At 35.0% G+C, this 23,452-nt stretch overlaps 1 protein-coding gene across 1 annotated transcript in view; it reads right to left on the bottom strand.

The window, feature by feature from the left end:
- Nucleotides 1-23,452, bottom strand: part of MLLT10 (MLLT10 histone lysine methyltransferase DOT1L cofactor) — a 122,532-nt gene that overhangs the window by 71,031 nt on the left and 28,049 nt on the right. Inside the window, 4 exon segments of the mRNA XM_025895390.2 lie at nucleotides 8,086-8,181; nucleotides 10,101-10,194; nucleotides 12,651-12,754; nucleotides 16,902-17,011. Of these exon segments, the coding sequence (XP_025751175.2) occupies nucleotides 8,086-8,181; nucleotides 10,101-10,194; nucleotides 12,651-12,754; nucleotides 16,902-17,011 (404 nt within the window).

The following is a 23,452-nucleotide window of genomic DNA, read 5'->3' as shown; positions in this document are numbered from 1 at the left end:
TTCTACTAGGAAATTCAAATCCCTCTAAAGAATTTTTTTTATTTATAATTTTGGAGCCAAGGGGCAATGACTTCAATATGCTTTAAGATGAAACTTCACAGAAATATCAGTAAACAATAGGAAAACTTTTAAATGAACATGTTTTACAATCTTTTCTGTTGACCTTCTAGTGTTCTCTTACTTTCAGTGTAATTTCATCTAAAAGGTGAAGAAACATAAAATTCTCTTCAAAAGAACAGTTAGGAGAACTTCAAACTACATTTTGCATGTACTGAAATCACTTTGACAGTAGTCTCAACACAAAAGGAGGTGTCAAGAAGGAAAAGGGGACACAAGAACAGCAGGAAGGGAGGGGGCATAAACGAAAGAATATGCTTCATTTCTGTAAAGTGAAGCATCAGCAACCACATCAAATTCCTCTCCCAGATCCAAAGCACCAGCACAAAGTCTGACAGGACAGCTTACCACGGTCACAGCTTAACACTCAAGGACACTGGAGGGGTAACCCATCCAAAGGCCTTTTGGATACAAATCTCTCACTCACAGGACATCTGCTGTCCTTACCTCTACATTCCCTCCTCCTTTTAAGTTATACTTCCTCTAATAATTCTCCCTCTATTTTTTATTTTTTACTTTTTTTTCTTCCTAAGGAAAGTTCAGAAGTCTTACTTCTGAATGTGAATTAACTCCAGATGCATATAACATCAAAGAAGTGGAGAACACTTCACTGCAGGAAAACATTTGAAAGAAATGCTCAGATTTTACACTGGTAAGAATAAAAATTTCCCAAACAACCTGCTGAGATGAAGAGACGTAGCTCCCACAGTGCAGTTGCACCCTTTTCTCACCATAAAGATGCATACTAAGTATAACAAGAGTTCTGCAATATCCACTTTGGAATCCAGAAAAGTAAAAGAGGGACACAAATTCCCACAATATTTAACAAATATGACAGCTTTTAATCAAGTCTGTCTCAAAGGCCATACTAACTAATCACCTCCCCTACTGCCAAAAAAAGAACAAACCACTAGCCCTTCATGGACAACTTTACATGCTTCACTTTTGTAAGATCTCTGTTCAGTCATAGCTCTAAAAAATCCCCAGAACACATATCAGCAGCTCACCAAGACAAACATCCATCCAGAAAGCCACGTGGGAACACCTCATTCTAAGGAAGGTAATCATATCATATGTCTGACCTCCTACGAGGTTTACAGTAAGGAATATAAAAGGCAGAAATTACTGTTAACAAGGACTGAAAATAATATTGCCAATAAGTAAAAGCTAAGGGAGCACTAAGGGCAGGCAGAACCCATTCATATTTTTAAGCATGAGTTCAGATGTTCCAAACACCTATGCAGAGCTGACAAATGCAATATTACATTCTGTAAACCCAAGATTTAGCAGAAGACACAATTGAAGGAAGAATATAATAAAAAAATACAGCACCAGCTACAAAATTAATGAGGGAAATTTTAATCTTGGTTCACAAATAAGGTAGTTCAGCGGACCAGATTTAGGCAGCTTCTCAAATCTTTGTTACTGTAAGAAAAATAAAGTGTGACTGCCATGCAGCCACTGGGTAAGCAGCTTAACATTATTCAACCTAGAACCTGAAGAGCCCTGATTTATGGTGCAGATAAATATCAGTATAAAATACCTAGAGTTCATATGTCATGATTAATCAGAATTTTATCACCAAAGATATCATTTTTGGATTTTGGTTTTTATCTAAAAAATTACGTAATACCATCTTAATACCAACACCTACATGCTGCAAGATTAGAAAACAAATAAGGTGCAATATTTCTTAATTCTATAGCACTTTCTGTACATTGGCCTCTTGTGGGGCAGGGGAGAGGGAAATGGAGAAGGCGGAAAAAAGCACATTGATTGCTTTTATTTCCTCCACAAAGATTCAATCTACAAAATTATTATATAATATGACTTCATAAATACAGCTCACTTTAGCTCATTTACATGTTGGATCATTCTAAAGGTCAGCATGACATCATTCATTTTCTTTAACATACTTTCAGAGAAACATTTTACCAGACTCCTGAACAAAAATACCATCTCATGGAAATATCAAACTAAGGATACATGTATAACTTCATTGTAGCTCAGATCTGTTACCAACATGTCCAGGTTGTTATTCTATACCACCCACATCATCACTGGGGGACAGAGGGAAGGGATTCTCTGCCAGGAAGGAGGGGAGGGGCCTGCCTTCTGTTCATTCTCTTGGGGGTTGTGCCACCTCAGTGAGCATCTTGCATGTAAAACACCCTCTCTTTTATACACTTGCTGTTACTAGGACTGTAGCTGTTGCTGTTCAGTTTTCTTATGTCATTGTAACTTGTTCTTATCTCAGCCCATAATCCCTAGCTTTTTTTATCTCCCACTGGAGGGGGGGAGGGAGCAAGCATGGGAGGGTGGAAATAAATTAGGGAATGCCATTCCTAAACCATGACACAACAGAATAGATGCAATAAAATCTATCTTTTCACTTCAATGTTTGAAAATAATGCAAGTGAACAATAACTTTTCTAGTACAGATGGAGTGGATAAGTTCAGCTTTTCTCTTAAATGGCATTATTAATTCATAATATTTCCACATGGAAGTATCATTTAACTTGCTGAAGGTATCTACATTTAATTACAATTAATTTTTGTCTCAAGAATGCACAGCCCTCTCCAATGAGGTTTCCACAGTACTTTATTTCATTAAAATATGTTTTGAAGTGCAGCATTTAACAGTTCAGTGTTACAAAGGAGAAAAAAACGTTTTCTGACCCTGCTCTCACCTTTTCCAGAACTGTTCAGCTTGTGTGCCCACTCAAAACTACTGAAACAGCAGCAACAAAAAACAAAGTGCAGTGTTTTCTGCTGTTTTAGTGAGCTGTGTTAGTTCTGTGAAGGAACATGAGAGATGGACAGTAACAGGCACAAGAGGAGGCAGACACAGAACAGAGAAGAACTCACCTGCTCAGGGAGCAGGAGACTAACTTCTGTTTTGAAAGAATTAAAACACATGCACACTATCAGCAAGCACCAGTGCTTAGTCCTTCAAGACAAAACTGCTTGGGGGTTGACCTTGAATTATTCTATTTTTATCCCTTCTCTATTACAAAAATGATAAACCTCTACTACCTTTGGTTGTCCCAAGTTTTCAAACCTTAGGAACATTTTCAAATCTATTTTCCTTATTGATTATTGTAATCAAAATCATCTGAATGTCCAAACCACTAATTTTTCAGCTGCTGTTTTTGATTCCCTCAAATAATTCCAATTTATCAGAATGTTCTGTTAGAACAGAGCATTTAGATTGGTGCTTCTGTCATTTATAGGTTTTCTGCACTATCTTTGTGCCACCAAAGACTGTAAATCCAGAGCTGTCAACCATCACAACTAACATCCTGAACGGAAAGCTGCACATAGGTCTTGTTAATCCCCAACAGCCGATCAGTTTGGCCTCTTATTTGGGACTAGGAGCAATAGAACTGTAGCAATTCCAGAATGAAAGATGCCCACAGTCCACAAGTTTCAAATTCAAATCCTAATTTATCTCGTTTTTACAACAACAACTCTTGCTCAGGCATTCATCTAGTTATCATTTTAAATGGTATAACCCACAGCAGAAAAATTCAATGCAGCAGCAGTGTTGCTGCAGTCACAGTAACAAAAGAAGACAGGCACAGGATAGTTTATAGGGAGAGATTGAACACTATTGCCAGCATTATTCAAACACATACATATGCAGCTCTAAGGATAAAACTTGTTCTTAAAAGTACCAGTCCTTGATGTAATTACTTAAATATTCAAAAGCCTCACTTAAGCACAGGAATGATGGTCCAAAGTTTCAATGTTAATGGTAAAAAGACTCAAGAATCAATAATAAAAATGCCATCCAAAGCTTCTATGAGGTCCAAGACTACCAGCTCTTAACCAGAATGAGCTACTCTTCTTTTGATATTTAATATTAAGATATGCTTCTTCTGTTATTTGCACAGTTTAATATTAATGGTTAGTAATGGATACTCAAATGCTACACACTTGAGTAGCACTTTTCAACTTCAAAAATGGTGCAAGACTAAATCAATGCTCAGTTTCATTTATTCCTATAAAAACTGCAAGCATTAAAATTTTAAATTACGTATTATGTTACATGCTGTGAAATACTCCACTGTCTGCAAGGTAACTTAAAGATAACTGTTAAATTTATGTTAAAAAATAGGCAAACAGAATGGCAAACAAAAGGAGTACATTCAATTCTCCTGGCTCAGTCAGCTTAACATTGCAGATCATCTTTAACTGCATGTAGTCTACCAGCACACAAAACACTGTACCTGATGAACAGCATATATATATAATACATATATGCAGATTCATAAAAAAGTATCTAAAGTACCTTCTAGAAACCATTATAAAGTCAAAGTATTAATAATGTTGTATTAATCTAGGATCCAAAGCAAAGAAAAAGAGTATCTTAAAGCACCTTTTCATTCTACATCTCTCACAGTTATAGGACTGAAATTGTGCTGGTTTTGAACAGGAAATAGTTAATTTACTTCACAGTAGTTGGTATGGAGCTGTGCTTCGGATTTGTGCTGAAAACAGTATTGATAACATGGGGATGTTTTCATTTTTGTTGAGCAGAGCTTACACAGAGCCAAAGGCTTTTTCTGCTCCTCATCCCACCGCACTCCACCAGCGAGTGGGCTGCAGGGGCACAAGAATCTGAGAGAAGACAAAAGCAGGACAGCTGACCCCAACTGACCAACAATATCCCATGCCATGTAGTGTCATGCCCAGTATGCAAAACTCAGTGAAGACAAAGGAAGGGGGGATGTTCGGAATGACTAAACATCTGCAGTCTTCAGTCACAAGCCCAGTTTTGTTTAATTTAAATCATATGAGCTATCATAGCAAGTGTTTTAAATTTCCCCTTCCTGCTCAGTCCAGAGCAAAGCACTTCAATAGTAGAAAAGAAATTAGGTTAATTCATCTGCTATAAAGTAGTTACTTTATATGCAATATATTCACATTTTTCAGAAGTCAAAAACATATAAAGCTAGTAATCTTGAGTAATTTTCATGTAAGTGGCTAAAAAGACTTTATACAAAGGTCAATTCCAGATATATTTAGGTCTTTCTTTAGTCCTTCCAAATATAAGACTGCCAGGAACATTAAAGCAAGGTGTTCTTCTACAGTGTCATGGTGGCTTAAATTTTTCCCAAGAAAGCTTGAGGTAAACACCTGGGCCCTGAGAAAATGGGATATTATAATGGAATGTCAAGCAACATATTACCAATCCTGTTTATGAGGGATGCAGCCTCATCACTAATCATTTCTAAATAGCATCTCTGCCATAGAAACTAACAATACTTAGGCAGCAGTAATCAGAATATAATGAAGCTATTTATTCTGTAGCTTCAAATTCATCATTACAATTAAATCATACCAAAGGTTTGGTTAAATTTGTTCAGGATTTTTTTTTATTATTATTATTATACCCTTATTAGTAATTTTGTTAGCAGAGTGTCCAGAAGAGACTAACACATTCTATGAAGGAAAACACAGGCTTTCAGCAGTGTCTGTTTGTAAAAATGATAGTTATCTATCTACATCAACATTTTCAGACCAACCTCTTCTTACTCCAATCTAGTATTCCATATGCACAAATGGATAGCTTTTGAGGTCTGAGAAATAAAAATTGTTCCAAGCCACAACTCATACAGCTACTGCTTGGCAAAAGGAAAAGCTTTAACAATGCCTGCAGATCAGATTATCCAAATTTCCAAAGAACAAAAACGAAAGATAAAGAAGAAACTACAGTGGCCACAGGGCACCTGGGGTGCCACACAAAGAGACACTACTGTATCTGTGAAGAAATATATACATATTTTCATAATATGACAACAATCTAGATTCCAAACAGATTTACAGAAGAGGAAATAAGGAAAGTCACCCTAAAAAATGACCACAGTCCTCCAAGATACTTGATACAGTGTATCAAATATACAGTGTAAGACATCACATGCAGAAGGTAATCAAATTTACCAAGAGAATGAGCCTTTATAACGCCTACAGTTTACTGACTGAAGATTAGGATTTTGCAAAGAACAGTCTGTTCTTCAGCTATAGAATGTGTAAGATTAAAAATGCCAAACAAAGAATCTGTGGCCACAAAAAGTTAGATGATGAACAGCTTTAGGAAACTGCAACTTTTTTCACCGCTGGGTGGTTTTAACTCGAATACTGTTCATTATTCTCACACCATGAGAAACACTGCATATCAAATAATAGGTTAGTGCTTCAAACTGCATTGCTTCATGTGCTATTGCAGATCATGAGATCTTTTGGATTACCTTTCACTTCATGAAAGGTAGAACAAACTTCAATATCCTATTTCTAGCAAATTTTAAGTCACAGAAAAGGGTCAGGACTTGCAAAGGCAAGCCACAACATTTACTATTTCTAGAAGGTCTACACCAAAACACTTCCAGAGCAGGAGAAGCTGAGCAGCCAGCTAAAAAAACAGCTGATATATCGACTGAACACACTGTTACAAAGTCCCTCCAAGTATACCCTGAGGACTTCACAAGTATTGTGTGGTCAAAGTATTTTCAGTCAAAATCATTTAAAAAACAAACAAAAAAAACCAAAAAAAGCAACCCAAAAATCATCAGCCCACCAGCTTACAAGTCTTGTCCATGTGAGTAAAAATCCATGCATGTTATTTTGACAAAACATGACCTGAAATATTACTCTGGTGAAAAACTAAGAAAAAAATATGGCAAATATTAGTAAGAGTTTACCTTGCAGTTAATTCTGTAGTCTATAATTCAAGACTGGTTTTTTCTACCAATGTGTTACTAAGAGAAAAAAAAAGTCTGCCAAAACCCCATATGTTTATTATTTTAGCCATAAATTTTGATTTAGAGGTACAACTGCATCGCAATGCACAATCTTTTCTGCATTACCAGATGAAGATCGAACTATTCACCTACACCACTAATAAAAATCTAAAGATACTTTGTAGAAGATAATCCAAAAACAACTGGAGATCAACATCCATCCAAAATGGAAGTGATCTTAAAATCCAAATCAAATATTAAGGAGACTAAGAGTCTGAAGTCTGACATTTGTTATTCAATTTCCTTTTACTATAAATATAGCTCCTGTGTACAATACACATTTGGTCAAAGGATTCTTTGATTTCAATTTTTATGTAATGACTTTTAATAATGCAGAACTAAGTTTACTCACAACCACACAAAATTCTATTAAGCTATTAGGATGCACAGGATGTGTGCAAGTGAGCAGTTTTGCATGTATTCTTAGAGGACTAAAAAAGAGCCAAAGCTTATTTGCATTATTGTGCCATGGTGTGTAATCATCCCCTATTGAATTCAGATGACAAATTTTTTATAGACAATTATTAATCCAGCAGTAATAAAACCACAAAATAGTAATCATCATAAATTTAAAATTCCTTTTTTAAAAATATGTGATGTCAAATTGTTAAATGGAATATGCCAACATTAGAAATCACCAGTCAGTTATGTTCTTAGTACCCTCACAGGAAGATTCACAGGTGAGTAACAAGGTCTTTTGCCATCACAGAGGGCTTGACCACCAGTTCCAGTAAAATGTGTCAAGAAGAGATGTCAGTTCTTTGATGAGAGAAAAAGATATAGCAGGGCAAAACATAAAAATCTAGATGCAGTTGTTTAACTGCACCGTTGCTAAAATGTGTACTGCTGGTTTTCTTTCCTACATAGTCACAAAGAATATACAAGAAAAACTCTAGTGGAGAACTAAAGCAAAGGAAGTTGCAGGGAAACAGCCTTTCCAACGACTGTTTCAGTGCATACCCCAAAACTGATGATAAACAGTAACAGGAAGCTGCATGTAGAAACGCACCCAAAAATCTTTCCTTACTGGATGCTAGTACCTCTATTATTATTCTGTGCTTCAGGAACAAGATTTCCTTCAGGCTTTTCATCAAAAATTGAATTTATCAGAAGCGCTACTATTAAGCAGATGTGCCACATAATTAGCAACGACAAATCCACTTACTTTTTTCTCCTTCTCATGGTGTTTATCCTGAGAGTGAGAGGAAGAATCACTTAAACTTTGATCATATGACCTATTAGATCCCCGTTTGCTCTTTTTCTAAAAAGAGAAAATATATTTATGGACAGAGAAAAGGAACCATTTGAATAAATAAAAAGTATAAAGCATTTCAACTGATAAGATGCCTTAATGCTTGAGAAAAAGAAATTCAGTACTTCAGTTACTGAAAAACTGACACTAATAAAATTCACAAGACTATCTCACGTACACCAGGAAAAAAGCCTAACCCTATATCAACTTTTAGACCTCCCACAAATTTACAAGATATGCTTTCCACAGAGAAATGAAATATGCCACTTTTTAAAGGTTAAAAAATGCTAGACACATTTTCATAACATAAAAAAGATGCTGCTGAAGCGAGTATCTCATGAAGCCACAGTGAAGCCCTGACACGTGCCTGAAATGCTTTGTGAGGTGGCTGTTTTGTGGCTTCATGACTTATTTATTATTCAAGTGATCTGTCTGTAATATTTTCATTTAAATGGATTAAGAACCAGGATACAGAATGCTGTAGTCATGTATGGGTTTACAAGCAGCACATGTAACTGCCTGTATTTCTGTAATGCCTGAGAGCCTAGTCTGAGACTGAGAATACTTTACACTAGGCCAGGGTTCTAAATGTTTTTTATTTCATCATAACTGAGGCAGCATTATAGACACTTCAGGATGGTGTTTTGTCAACCAATTTTCAGTGGAATAGTAGATATACACCACCCACCATCTTCAGCAGTAAATACTAAGCACTTGTATTTACCAGGCATTAACAGTCACAATAATCCTAAAGAAACACTGAAACACTTAAAACAATCCTGCCAGTCTTTCCTCTTCTTACCACTACAGCTTCATAAAGGAAAGCTAACTAATCATATGTCAAATATAGAGTTATGTCTTTATCATTAAATTTGCTTTTGAAATAAACATAAATGTTCTCAATCATAGCAGCACTGCAAAATTCAAATCAAATACGTAACAGTGTAAGGGCTTGCCTTCACTGCTAAGTAATAGATCACTTTTGTCCTTTTGTATATATTTACCTCAGGATAGTAAAAAAAACCCAACTTAGTTTAGTAAGGCCCTGAAAGCCATGACTTCTCTTAATTATGAAGCAAATTCATCAGTATTCACTAGAGCAGAGAGCTAACCTCACCAAGTTTAACTTCTAGAAAGCTAAAATGGTTGACTGGCCCCATGTTATCTCATTGCAACCTATTCAAAAGTCACACTAAGTATTCACCTTTTTTAGCAGTGAAAACAAGTAATCTGCAAGTTTAACTATACTTACAGCAGTATCTGAACATAAGTCCATATATTTTAATACTCATAATTAACATTTTTTAAACATCAGTAAGTCCTTCAAGTCCACACCCTCACACGTGTACTCAGAAACAGTTATCTGGATCTGTCAAACTGGTAAGGAGTGATATGAAAGATCCCAGAGGTCTGATCCAAAACCTAATGAAATATCTGAGACATTTCAACAGGTTTTGTTTGTTCGTTTTTTAAAAATCAAACCTCAAGTCACTTCCTTAAGGTCATGTATAAGAGAACTTATAGGCAGGGAATATCTGCTGGCTACACAATGAGAGAGAGAACAGAAGACATGGGGAGAAGAGTAACAGAAGCAGAAATAAATGGATGGCTTCTTTACTCCAAAATGGACTAAATTCCTAGAAGGCACCTAAACAAATAGCGAAAGAGAACATTACAGGAACTCAATGAAAAAAACCACTAAATGTGCATGCTATTTCTGGCAGAGAGGAAAAACCCACACATCTAGAAAGTAACCACTATAAAAACATTTTCAGCTAGTACTTCTGTAACTGTGATTAAAACATTGTTTTAATGAAATACAATCGACTTTTTGAGCTACATGAAAATATTATTTCTAGTGTTAATGGCAATTCAGAGTGAAAAAATAAGTCAGTGACATTTATTTATAAAATTTAACAAATACATACCAGTTTATTAAAATGGTATTTACAGTAGCCACAGTATTGGACGTTATCTGCACCATTGCCTTCCTCTTCACAAAGAAGTCCTGCAAACTGTGCACTAAAAATAAACCAAACAACATTCAAGGAAAGCAAATTTACAGCAGCTCGTACCACGATATCACAGCTGATAATGTATGGATGCTTATATCTGCAATTAATAAGAGATTTCCACACAAGTGACTTCCAACGGCACATGTGCATAAAACTGACCTTTGTACTCCAGGGAAAAAGATGTATGGTTCACACTTTGGCCTGATGCCTTTTTCAGAGTCTTTAAGCCACTCACACAAGCTTATAGCTTGGAAATCTATACTTACTATGCAGCTACTCCCACAAATATAAACCAAGTAATCTACAGTGATTTTCACCTCAAATTCAAGTCAAAAATTATCTATGGAAAGAACAGTTTTAAACAAAACTATACTGCAGATCCAAAGGTTTTTTCAGAAGTTGCATACATCCTTCTCTGATATGCCAGGAAAATCACTTTTTTTTTTTATTCTAAATAGAACTTGAATTATATAATAAATCAAACCATATTTATTAGTTTAAAATACTATGGCAGGTTAATCTCTTTTAAAAATAACAAGACTTAGCAGTTGCTTTGCCTGGGCTAATTATTACCTTATTCTACTACAATTTTTTCAAATCAATTTTGCTTTTCACATGTTTAATGTTGATTTATTTTCTTTACCAAAATCAACTTAGATATTGGAAAACCAAATATTCAGTTTCATTTTCTACATCATTTTCATTACCATAATAATGCAATGTTACAGTCAAAATGATGCACGGGAGTATGAAAATTAAAATAACAATATATAAGGTGGTTTATTTTCACTGTTTTTTAAAAATATGTTCTTGGGAAATTCAGAAATATCACTTCCTAAATACATGCACATCTACAGCAGATACCAACGACAGAAAACATTCAAGAGGGTCTCTTCAAGCAAAGATTTATTGTTCTAAGCTTGGTGTACAAAAACCAAATGGACTAAAACTCATTCTTCATTAGATGTTAGTTTTCTTAATCCCAAATTGATATGCCTTGCCCTCGGTTTTTGCCTTCTGTAGTTGTCACATTTTTCTTCCATTTTTTTTAAACATTACAGAAGCCTCTCAATATCCCCAGCCATAGCACTCTCCTGCTGGATATCATTTTAAAGACCAAGTTTTTGAATCAAAACATTCTAAAATTTGGCAAGATAAATGTTTTAATTTTTAACGTAATCCTCATGTTCTTCACAGCATTCACTGAAAACAGGGTTTTGGAAGAAAATAAAAAGATGAAAAGAACTCTTGTATGCAAGAGTTTGAAAGGAAAGGGACCTTGTCATACAAGCACTTAGATGTATACATTTTTTCACATCTGTAAATAATCCCTTTATACATGGCATGCATGCTTTGAGGAACACAATCCATTTTCACCATAAAAAGAAACTTGACATTGATCACATCCAATGAAAAATTAGATGCTTACAAAAGAATAAAACCTGCAACACAGTCAAGAAATTAAAAGAAAATAAATAAATTAAGTGTTGCCAAGAAATCAGCACTAAAACATAGAAGTAAATCCTTTAAGAGCTGCACAAGACATACGAATTATCACTTAGTTACACTGAAGCAAATACCTTTAAGTAATTTAAGCAGATTTGCAAATACCATTTCCCTGACTGAACTGGTCATGAAGCAGCATACTGGGGCAGCAGACAGGTAAAGCCACATATTATGTAGCTAAACAGCCTATATAAACCTGCCAGCTACCTACTGCAAAATAACTTCAGCTGAAATTGAAATAACAAATAATGCCTGTAAATTTTGGGGGGGAATTCTTTTTGCCTCCTTTTACATGTTAACGTGCAGTTTAATATAATTATTCAGCCTCTTTTAGAAGTCTATAAAGTGAGACAAGCATCTCCTGAATGCCAGCAAACCTAAATACCTTTAAGTGTAATGAATCAGATGGTGGAGGACACAGCTGTTTTTCTCCAACAGTAATACATGAAATCTGAATATTTCAGGATAGATCTGTACCATTTAGATAAAACCAGTGAGGTGAATTAGCCCCAAAATGTTTGGAAATCTGTACTGGAATGGGTGAATCTAGTGCATTTTTACATGTAGCTCAGTAATTTTCCCACTGATTTACTAAAAGTAAGCATCAAAATCAGTTAGCAGGTAAATAATGTCTACACACTCCCCTATCCTAATAAATATCATCTAAGAAAAATAACATAAGACCAAGAAAAAAAGCCAACTCCCCCTAAACCTTACTCAGAGGAGCACACACCATTTCATACAACCCAAGGGAGTACTACCAGTCAGCTTTTGCAGCACAGCAATATCTACGCTGCCACTGCCATATTGTTAGTAAACCCTTTTATAATAAAAGCAAATCACTTTACTATATTTCTTTACTCAAAAATGTACTAAATAAAATACGTTTATTCATCACACTGTGTGCATTGACTCCTTCTGGAACATCAGAGATATTAAATAATAAAATATACTTACCATGTTACGTGAAAAGCTTGTCGACATCCGTGCTTATTACATGTCATACAAGCACCAGTGGCTGCTTTACTTTCTCTGCCTTGTTCATCACAAATATAGCACGTCTATCAAAGAGAAAATACTTAACATGATAAGAAGAATACAAATAAGTTCTGTGTTACAGGAGATTCTAGGCTGAGAACTGGATTCTGCAGCTAAGCCTGTATAAGAACTTTTTTATGAAAGTCTAATTCTGCTTGCTTGCAAAAGGAGATCACCTGGTAGACTCTTGGATTCTGTGTAACACTTCACCAGTGTTAAGGCAGTACAAATACTAATTTACTTACATTCCATACCACTATTCAACTACCCAAATGGTTAAACAGCCAAGGGTTAATAGCATTAGGCTTCAAGACTGTCCTTGCCTTCAGGTTTGTGGTTTTGTCCTTTTAAGTCTCAATTATTTTCACATTCATTTAACAGAATCTGTATTGGGGGCATTCAGAAACATTAAATTAGACTGAGTGCCTACTGGTACAATATACCATACAGTATACATGAGTGTGTCTCCACAATTACACACAGAAAAACTGCAAACTTGAAATTTTTTTGTATGTTGGGTGCAAAGAATTTTCAGAAGTGTCATAGCATGCTTCAATATACATAGGATGCTCAGTTACTTTTAATAAAACTGGTGTTTAAAAAAACTCTAATTTCAGCATGACTTGGACAGCCCCATAAACATCTTGGAAACCAATAAAGCAAGAAGTTTCTGCAAACAACACTTGAATAAGTATATCAAACCCAATTCAACCTCCAAACCAAGCTAAAATGAAACCAACCTATCTAGTACCTGAAAATCTTTTTGTAGAATTTTTGTCATTTTATTTGTTTTACTGGGATTCTATGGCAATTTTTAGTATTTTCAAAAAGATTCTCAGTAAAACAGAAGAAAAAAATTAAGATGAAAGAAGTCCAAATTCCTTCTCATTACTCAATACTTTTTCTTGGTTTTTTTTAACACATGGCCAGTAAACATGCTGTACAGAAGCTTGCTACTATACCAGGCATTGCTACAATCTCTCACCAGCATTCCAGAGAGAAATATCAGGCAAAACTAAATCTGTTTCCATTTTTTCCTGTCCTAATTACCGAAATACCATTTAGAAAGATTCTATATCACATTACATTTATGCACAAAATGTAACAATTTAAGAATAGATTCTTAATGAAAGTATCATTCAGCACTGGGGCAATTAAGTGTTTGTTTTTAAATGAGAGAGACCCTTGCTGAGTAATAAACATAAATGACACACTGCTTCCTCTGTAGAAATCCCATTACAAGATCTCAGATGAGAAAAGATAAACTTTTTTACGTAAAAAGAAAATTGTCTATATTTTAATTTATTGCAATTTTATCATAACCTCCCTTCAGGGCAGCAGAGAATGAGTAGAATAATAAAAAATAAATAACATCAACCAAGGTAGTAGAAAACACAATTGAAAAAAATGGACCAAGATACCACTGAAATAAATATATATATATATATACATATATATACATATATATATATAATGCAAAACCAGCATTACTTAGACATGAAAATGACTGAAATTCTGAGTTCAGAGCAGCCTTTTACGGAGAGTTTTAGAACACTTAACATGAGATGTCAGCTACCTAAAGCATTTTTGTTAATATGCAAGGCTTGAAGGTAGGCAAGTCATTCTTGTACAGTTTCCACAAGACTTTAAAGAAGCATTCAACCCAATAGCTAATATATCCTAAAATCATAGCCTATATCCTAACATTTGAAAGATCAGAAAGGGGATAATCCTGCTTAATTCTTTGCCTTGCTTCTTTTGTACATCAAGGTGGTGTATACTGATAATTCAGTTGTTTGACAGGGTCTGAGACTGGCTGCTTTTTAGCTTTCCATACCATGACCTGACACATTTAGGTTTTAGGGACAAACAAGGTCATGGTCTATCAACCTCATCTTAGTCATTATATTAATTGTAAGTAACTTCAAAGTAAGATACTTCTATAAACAGAAAGTTCAACAGACCTCATAAAACTCAATCTTCATTTACTTTCTGGCTTTTTCTCAGAATTCTGTTTAAAGTTCTTTATTTTTTTCCACACCAAAGCACAGAAAGAAAAGCAATATAAGCATTCCACTTAGTAGGGATGTAGGCCCCATTTCTTCAGCATTTACCCTACATGGAGGGTCTGCATTTCAGGACTTCTTAAACCAATTTACAGTAAAATGACTGAAAAATCACAACAACCAACCAGCTACATTACAAACAAGTTTAAACACAACATGGTAGACTGCTTACTAGTTTTAACAAGCTCAAACTGTATTTCCTACAACAGTCACTAGAAATATAAAACCTGTTTCCTAGTCTTTCATATGAAACAGGGCCAAAGAAGGTTCATCCTCCCGTTCCATGACGAACAGTAAGTTCTCTATAGCTGAGGTCTCAACTTATACCTTCTCTTGGACACACAACAATTCCAGAAGCCTGAGAGCCTTTGTCTTTCTTTCACAAGGAAGACTTTCATGCATTTGCAAATCAATGCAAATGCTACACCTCCAAAACCTCTGGAATGTGGAAGTTTAAAACTCTCAGTGTCCCACCACCTACAATGGCACTGTCTTCTAAGCTCTTAAAGGAAGAGGGTACTCTGACTTCTCCCAAATTCATTGGAAAAGAAGCTTTTGACTCAGCAAGAAAATTTTACTCAAAAAACCACAACAAATATCTTAGTTTCTTTAAAGGCAAAATACACATTTTGCAAAGCTGCCTTTATGTTTCTGCCAATACTTTCCCTTCAAAGATTCAAAATGTAAACCTTCTTTGCAAAAGCAAAGACAGAAGGAAAGATAAGGCAAAAAAAAACCTTACAAAGTAAAAAGTAATTCAAGAAATAGTTTACTCTAACAGCTACTCAGTGGCACTCCCTGATCACAGAATCAAACCTAGGAATTGTATGGAAATTTCTCATTGTTGCAGCAAGTGCTGAAAGGGAAGTCTAACAGCTGCCTTCACGACCAGGCAAATCAAATGCACTTATTTTTTTATCAGTTCTTAGAAGAGATTCCTAAAATCCGTAATTATATTCAATTATCACATAGTTTCAAATGAACCTGAAAGAGACAAATAAAGCTGACATAAAACAAAAAGATACTATCCATGCATAGCCATCCAATAACAAACACCTACTAAATAGAAGAGCAATTAATAATCCATTTCTTTTTGGAAGCAACTGTATAGGAAGAGCTTTCCTGATAGTTGACCCACTAAATAAATCATTCAGTGCATTTGTTATGTAATGTGATGGGTTTTACCCCAGAAGGAGGCAAACTTCAGGAAAATAGCAGCCAAATGTCTCTGTATTGACAAGCCTCATGCTTTAGTGTCTGCTGCACTTCTTCTTGCATTTAAGACTACTGTACTTGGTAATTCTGCATATTTTGCAGTGTTTAGTAAAGAAAAAAGTGCACAGAAAAAAAACATGGTAAATTAAGCACTATCTCCTGGCAGAACTCCAAAGATGTTTATTTTAAAGACCACTATATAAATTTTCCCTCCTGGTAACTCTCTTTGGCCTCTATTTTCCCCTAATTCTATGTGCTAGTGCACTGTTTCATTGCTTTGCCTTTTGGATTTTTTATTTAAAGTCTCACCACACTTTATAAAACATTCCATCTCACTGACACTTATTTAGGAGCAGTTCTTTTATAAGCAAATAATCCCACTAAAGTGAATATTGTTCACAAAGGCAAAAGTCCTTTCCAAATGTCCTCTGCAAACTTCTGTCTTAATATATTAGCATACCTTTTCTTCCTAAAAGGAATGTTTATGAACTTATTTATGTTCATATCAACACTTAAAACAGCAGGACTTTGTGGTAATTAATAATAACATTTCAAATAAATTGTAACAGTATTTTAATCTATAGGAAATATTTCACATTCCTTTCAAAATAAACTGTTATTCAAAGATCACAATATTTTTAATTAACAAAATAGTCCCTAATCAGTAAAAGACTAATGAGACATGGCAGATAACGTTACAGCTTAATTTAATAATATAGCTTTATTAATTCTTCAATTTACCATAAAGTCATAGCAGAAAACACAGAGCAGTACTGCACACATATATTAATTTTATATAAAGCGCATTCTAAGAAGTGTAGTTTTATATCATTAAAGCTCACAAATTTTAAAATAAATACATCAGATATAAAAAGACATATAATTATACCTTATTATAACGATCATGAGGAACAGACTGCAACACGATAGGTTCCATTGTAGAAACATTTGCAAACTGCACCTCGGGAATGTACAGAGCACAAACCACATGAGCCCAACCTACAAAAAGTTATAATTGTATTTAATTTTAATGTTTTCTAGAAGCTCAAAAGACATTTCAATTATAGTACAAAGAATCTTTTGCAACACTTTTTCTTCCGTGGACTACTTTAACTGTTTAGAATATTACAGGCATTATGTTTACATTTCATTTTTGTTATCCAAAGTTTAAATGAGCTGTAATACATTTTTTAATTTAGTCAGGGGAGAATTTATACAAGTAATACTCCATGAAATTCAAATACTAATGATTTATACAGTGACACACAAACGGAAAAACAGATTAGTATTAAAATTTCTTGGATTAACAGTCATTGCATAAAAGCTATGCAAATTCCTGCAAAAGGGAAATATCATCTGACCAAACTAATATTCAAGGAAGCCTTACCATCATAGGAAACTTCTATGTATAATTTTTACTTAAACAATGTCATTCTGATTAGAATAGACTCCTGTTTTCTTTCTACAGAAGGAAATCCCAACACATACACACACCCCCACATACCCCTCTGTGAAATCTCTTCCTTCTGTAAAGGTGTGCCCAGCTCATTTTTTCACAGGAATACAAACTCCTATATCCAGTCCTATTCTAACTCATTAATTTGGGGGCATCAATAAATGGTTAGTTACTTACCATACTGACTTTAACAACATTTTGAGAAACCAAGGTTCCTAATTGCCTAACATTTGGCTGGACGGGGCTGGGGGGAAACACCAATTCTACTACTTGGAAGCCTTTTTTCAATACTAAGATGCTGAGAGTTGTTGGTTTGTTCCAGTGGACGACTGTTTGCTGTAACTGTAAATTTAGCAGAAGCTGCTATACAGCTAACCCAACATATTGCTATACTGACACTAATAACAGGATTATTAAGAGTAATAACACCTCATGTGAAAGTGAATTTGCTGTGGCTAATCATTTGACGTGAATTCTGCCCTTTCCCAAGAGGAAAACTAAAGTCTCTCATCAAAAGACCTTCAGTATGCTTTAAAAAGAACTGTGCTTTCTTCGTACCCAGGTTTACTTGTATGCAAACATTAAGGACATAAAATGACAGACTCATATAATTAGATGATCTAGCAGATTATTAGATTAGGCAAGCAAAGTAAATTATCACTGTGTAAATGCATGCTATAATGAAAGAAAAAGACAACAGTAATAAAAAAACCCCACACAAACCCTACCATACTGCCTCACTGCAGGTCTTTTTGAGATTTGTTTTCATCTTGGATTTTCTCTTCTCAACTACTCTAATGAATCTAAAGGGTTTTTATTTCTTCACCTAAGTGTACTTTGATTCAAACTGAGCTAAACACAAAACTGTATTTGCTTACAGTAGTATTGTTGACACTCTGGAATGATATTTAGAATAAAAAGCACATATGCCATTCCAGAGGCTTTTCTTAAGGCACAAATCTTCTCCAGTTGCTTCCAATGGATCTCTGTTCCCCCTTCCTGTTTACTAAATTGGTAGTTATAATTTCTATAGAAAATGAAAAGTGCATGCACACAACAGTATATCACACATATCATGCTAGTATTTCAACTGCAACTAAATACAATATCTTTGCTGCTTCATTATTTTATTCACAGATAGTTTCACTAGGTAAGTGTTATAAGGGCTTTTCTAAGATTTGCAAACTGCAAATGCCAGAGTCATTTTACTGAAGAGAAATAAATGTTAACATGGTGTTAATGGAAATATTTATCTTTAAAAAGAAACACCATTCATCTAATAAAGCCACTAAGCCAATAGAAAAGTGACACTAAGATTTGGGAAAAAAAAATCCTTCTTCAGTTAGCTACACATAATCAGATGGCAAAAGCTTTTATTTCAGATGTAATTAAACCTGTACTCCAGTTACCCTTACACATAATGAAAAATTATTATGTAAATATACAAAATATACCAGACATTAAAAAAAATCACTTACTAAGCCAACTGAAATTTAGGTAAAGAATTTTCGCTACAAGAAACCAGTTTCAGAAGTAACTTTACTTGAATACTCCTTCATAACTATCCAAAAAAACCTGAAAACCCAAATCCTATAAGCTTAACATACTGCTATTTCCAAAATACAAAGCACACATCCAGGATACCTGTGGGCAGTGGCCCCCTTTCATCTTTCATGGGAACAAACCCAGTATCTATACAATGAAACAAATGAGATACCACAGCAGTAATGCACTTTTTGAACAAGGGGTCAGTAAGAGCCCAGAGAATTGACACCAAGGACATTTTCCATTGGTTTCTATCTGGCACCTTCAGATTCCAGATAATCTGACCTTGCTGAAAAATCACAGTCTGTTCAACAATAATTTAACCATAATGGTGGTTGCAGCATTCCTATTACCAGCCTCAAATGCCTCCACCAAAAAGAAGCCTAACTCCAGGACCAGCTACCACTAGGATTCACACACCCTGTACACAACTTCTTAAATATTCTTTTGTCCAAAGTTTAACTGGTGAAGAAATATAGAATTCTTAGAGAGCAACAACCAGCTCTCCTGGAAAAGTCGAAAGAGACAAAGGAGCAGCAGCTGTCCCTGAAGAAAGAGTAAGGAAGGTATTTTTCCATAACAAGTGTGGTTAAGGACCGGTTGTCTAAAGGTGCTGTGGAATCTCCACCTTTGAAGAACTCAACGTCTCTAGACTCCTCCACAAAATTTTTGAACTTAAGGGAGGTCAAGCAGATTCAGTTTTGCCATGTAAGGACCAAACAGTAGTGGAGGAAAATGGAAAAGGAAGCAAACAACCACCATTTTCTTAAGCATCAAAAGACTACTAGCAATTGTTACAAGGATAAGCATTAGAAGTCAGGACAACTACAGCCAAACAAAGTGAGTGTGAGACCTCTCCTCTGTCTCACTGATGAAAGAAGGAGCACTAGCATGGAAACAGACTTCTTACGTTTTCTGCAAAAAGAGAACTCTTGAACAAATAACACAGCGCAAGAACTCCTTCCCAACCCTCTGCTGACACTTCCTTCTCTTGTAGACAACTACTCTCCAGCTGAGCACAGAGTTCAGAATCCCAACAGAATAAAGGACCTATTGCCATGTCCAGAGTTGAGTGCTTCTGTCTACTGTTTCCTACTGGATGACAATTGCCTACTTTGTCTGCGGAGATAATGAAACATTCTAAAGAGACATCCATTCAAACTGTACATAAAAGCCCAAAAAGTAAGAAAGCATTTAAAAGGATTTATGATATTAAAGACAACATTAAATTCATATTTTTCAATTTATTCCATCCAAGCCATAAAGACTGCACTATAAACTTCCTATTCAAATCACTTGTTACATTATTCTTAGGTGACTATAATTTCATCAGCAACTACACATCTTTCCCCTCCTTCCCACCTAGGAATGAAAAAATCATCATGAAATCCAGTCCTTTTGAGCTTTACAAATGTTTAACTGTGAAAAATACTGCTGTACATCCATGTTTTAGATTTTAAAATAAAAACCTCCAATAGCACTGTTCTACACATTCAACAACATGTAAAATATTCTCACTACTTTCTGTTGCAACTGAAATCATTTTATCAGCATTCCTCTTCAGCCAAATACCCCACAGAAATAACAGCAGGATACTCTTATTTTTTCCTAATTGTTCTCCAAAGTTAGCCAGGAAACTCGTGCCATTTTTGAGATCACTTTTGTTCCAAATGAGTTTATTAAACCCATTTTTATAAACCATATCATTTACTGTTTAAATCAATTACAAGCTTCCATTCACTTTAATTGTGTATGGTTTGAATTCAAACAACTGGCCACAGATTTCATTATTCACTTTAATTTTACTTATGAAACTTGCAGTAATTGCTAACAAACTCTATTCCCACTAAATACTTCAATTCACTTTTGTGACTTCAATTTACTTTTGGACTTCTGCCCTTTCAGGACAACTTTAGCTGGAAGGGAGGGACGTACATTTTTGCAAATGCAGGTATTGGCAGCTTGCAAAATGTTCTTAAAATTTTCTCTATACTCAAGATTACTTTGTTTCATTTTGGTTTTGTTATTTACCTTACTATTTTTCAAGTTTTGACAAAGTGGTCATTTGACATATGTGCCTTCTCAGTAATAGTAGTTTTACCAGATAACAATGCCTGGCTTGCTTACTTTAAAATAAACTTAATTTCTTTTTTTTAAACTGAAGCCTAAGAAATGTATTACAACGATTCAAATCAGCCATCAAGTTTGCTTGTTTCTGTGCATTCTTATCAGAACTGCTTTCTCTGAAACTGCTGGGAAAAGCCCCTCAGGCTACCACAGACTGACAGACTCAGGGCCTTTTTTGCTTTAAACAATCCAATATTCTACAATAATCAATGTCTCCATCCAGAAACTGTAAAACATCATCAGTTTTTAGTTTTTACTTACTGGTGATAGACAAATTAAAGTTAGAAATATTTATTTCAATTGTGCTTGTTTCAAGTTCAATAACTTCAGGAAACGCTGCTTACATTTAAAGAAAATGCTTTCTAAGAAAACATCACATAAATATAACTAAGACATTTTCTTTTGAAGAGATTTTAGAAACAACTTCTACCAACGCTAAAACAACATCAAAAACCACACATAAGCTAATTCCAAGATCTACTTGGTAAAAAAATGGTAACAACGATTTTTTCCAATATCAGATATTGGAAATTCTTGCTGAAAAGTCTTCCAAGTTTAAATACAGCTTACAAAACTTCCAGCATTTCACTTGAGTCCTTTTTAATTGTGATTTATCCCTCAGAAAGACACTCTACTGAATTTTGCCAATTTTTAAGTTTCGTTCTAGGTCACAAAATGTTTAATTACCAGCATAGAACTATCCAAATTTTACCAGTCTTTCACTGAGATTTTTATTTCCAGTGCCTGATTTTTCACTCAGTGAAAACCTAGCAGTACATATTTAGCAGGTATAATTTCATTGTACATTGTTCATTAACATTCAGAGCAACAACACTCAGACTCCAGACCCCTAGCTGATCTATCCTAATGTGACAGAGAACAAGGAACTCCTAACAATTTCATTACCAGCAGACACAAGACTGTTGCCAACAAAGAACCTTATAAGTAGAAGCAAACTCGACCAAAGTAAGCTAAAATTAACAAAAAAAACTCAGAAAGATAAATAATACAGAGTATGTTAGCCATCTAACTAAATTTTTGCCTTTACAACTAGCACTTAATTGCCCAAAACTTGATTCACAAGCACTTTCACCATAAATAAACTCACGGTACTTTTAAATAATTTTCCAGTGCAAATTTTGCTTTGATAGTCTTTTAAGTCATATTCACAAAATAACAGCAACTGACTCACAATCCATCCTACCATCCAGACCAAGTTTATGAATTAACAGACAGAAAAGGGATAGACCAGTGCTACACAGACACAGAGCAGGGACTACACTACATCCCATGGTCAATGCTGAAGCTGAGCTGCAAAGCACTAATGGACTGCAGAGGACAAAATCATGAAGTCACTCTGAGCTCCAGCCACAAGAGAGCTCTGGGATATGATCATCATCTCCTAACCGTGCATCAACTCCAGAGCAGAATTTGTTTATGCATTCTGACTAAGTTCCTAAAGAGCCCTTTATATCTCATTAAAGAAGTTTTACTTTATTTCTAACTACAGCTCACTTCCAAAGCAAGTGAATGTATTTATTATTGCAGCAGGTGCCTATTGAAATGTTAGTTTCTTATTAGAGTTCCTCCAGGTTGTCATTTAAGGATACTCCTCAATCCCTTTCAATTACGGACTGTCAATAAAAAGTAGGGTCTCACTTTACTCTTCACTTTCAACTGCACATTCTTGCCCTCTCCCTGTAGTAGGAGTTTACCATGTGGCAGGGTAAATAATTTCTTTTTCATCTGATTACTAAATCTGTGGGAAACTGAAAAGTTTACCTTCCAGCAAGATCAGTAAATAGGTTGATGCAATCCACACTGAGGTTATATGATTACCATACACAAAACCACCACTGAAGAAACACCCAGTCATGGGAAAACCACAGTCCACACTCCCTTCAGCAGAGGTCAGCAGCTGTCCTGGATTATATGAAAATTGCACCTTCCCTTTCCACAACTATCAGACCTGCTGGCTGACTCCAAGACTGCTGGATTCACCTTTCAAAGGTGTACATAAGACCATTACTGCTACTATTTACCAACAGGAAAGATTAAGTACTATTTTAAACCTTAAGTGTCTCCTCATTAAGGCATTTCATACACTTTAGTTTTGACTCTGCTCTTCCTTTCCTGCAAAAACAAGAAGATCTGCAGAAAATAAATCCGTCAGCTTAAGTTACTGTCTTTTTCTTACTTTATTAAATACAGGTTTAGAGTTTACTATTGTTAATACAGCATTATTCACTATATTGTTTGATCCACTCTTCAAAAAGATGGGTAAAAAGAAGGTGCTCATACTAACTGCTAGA

The sequence above is a fragment of the Manacus vitellinus genome, unplaced genomic scaffold (genome assembly GCF_001715985.3).
Source record: "Manacus vitellinus isolate BGI_N305 unplaced genomic scaffold, ASM171598v3 scaffold_3_pilon, whole genome shotgun sequence".
Classification (NCBI taxonomy): Eukaryota; Metazoa; Chordata; class Aves; order Passeriformes; family Pipridae; genus Manacus; species Manacus vitellinus.
Note: the sequence above shows the minus strand (reverse complement) of the source record. Positions and strands in the feature narration are given on the sequence as shown.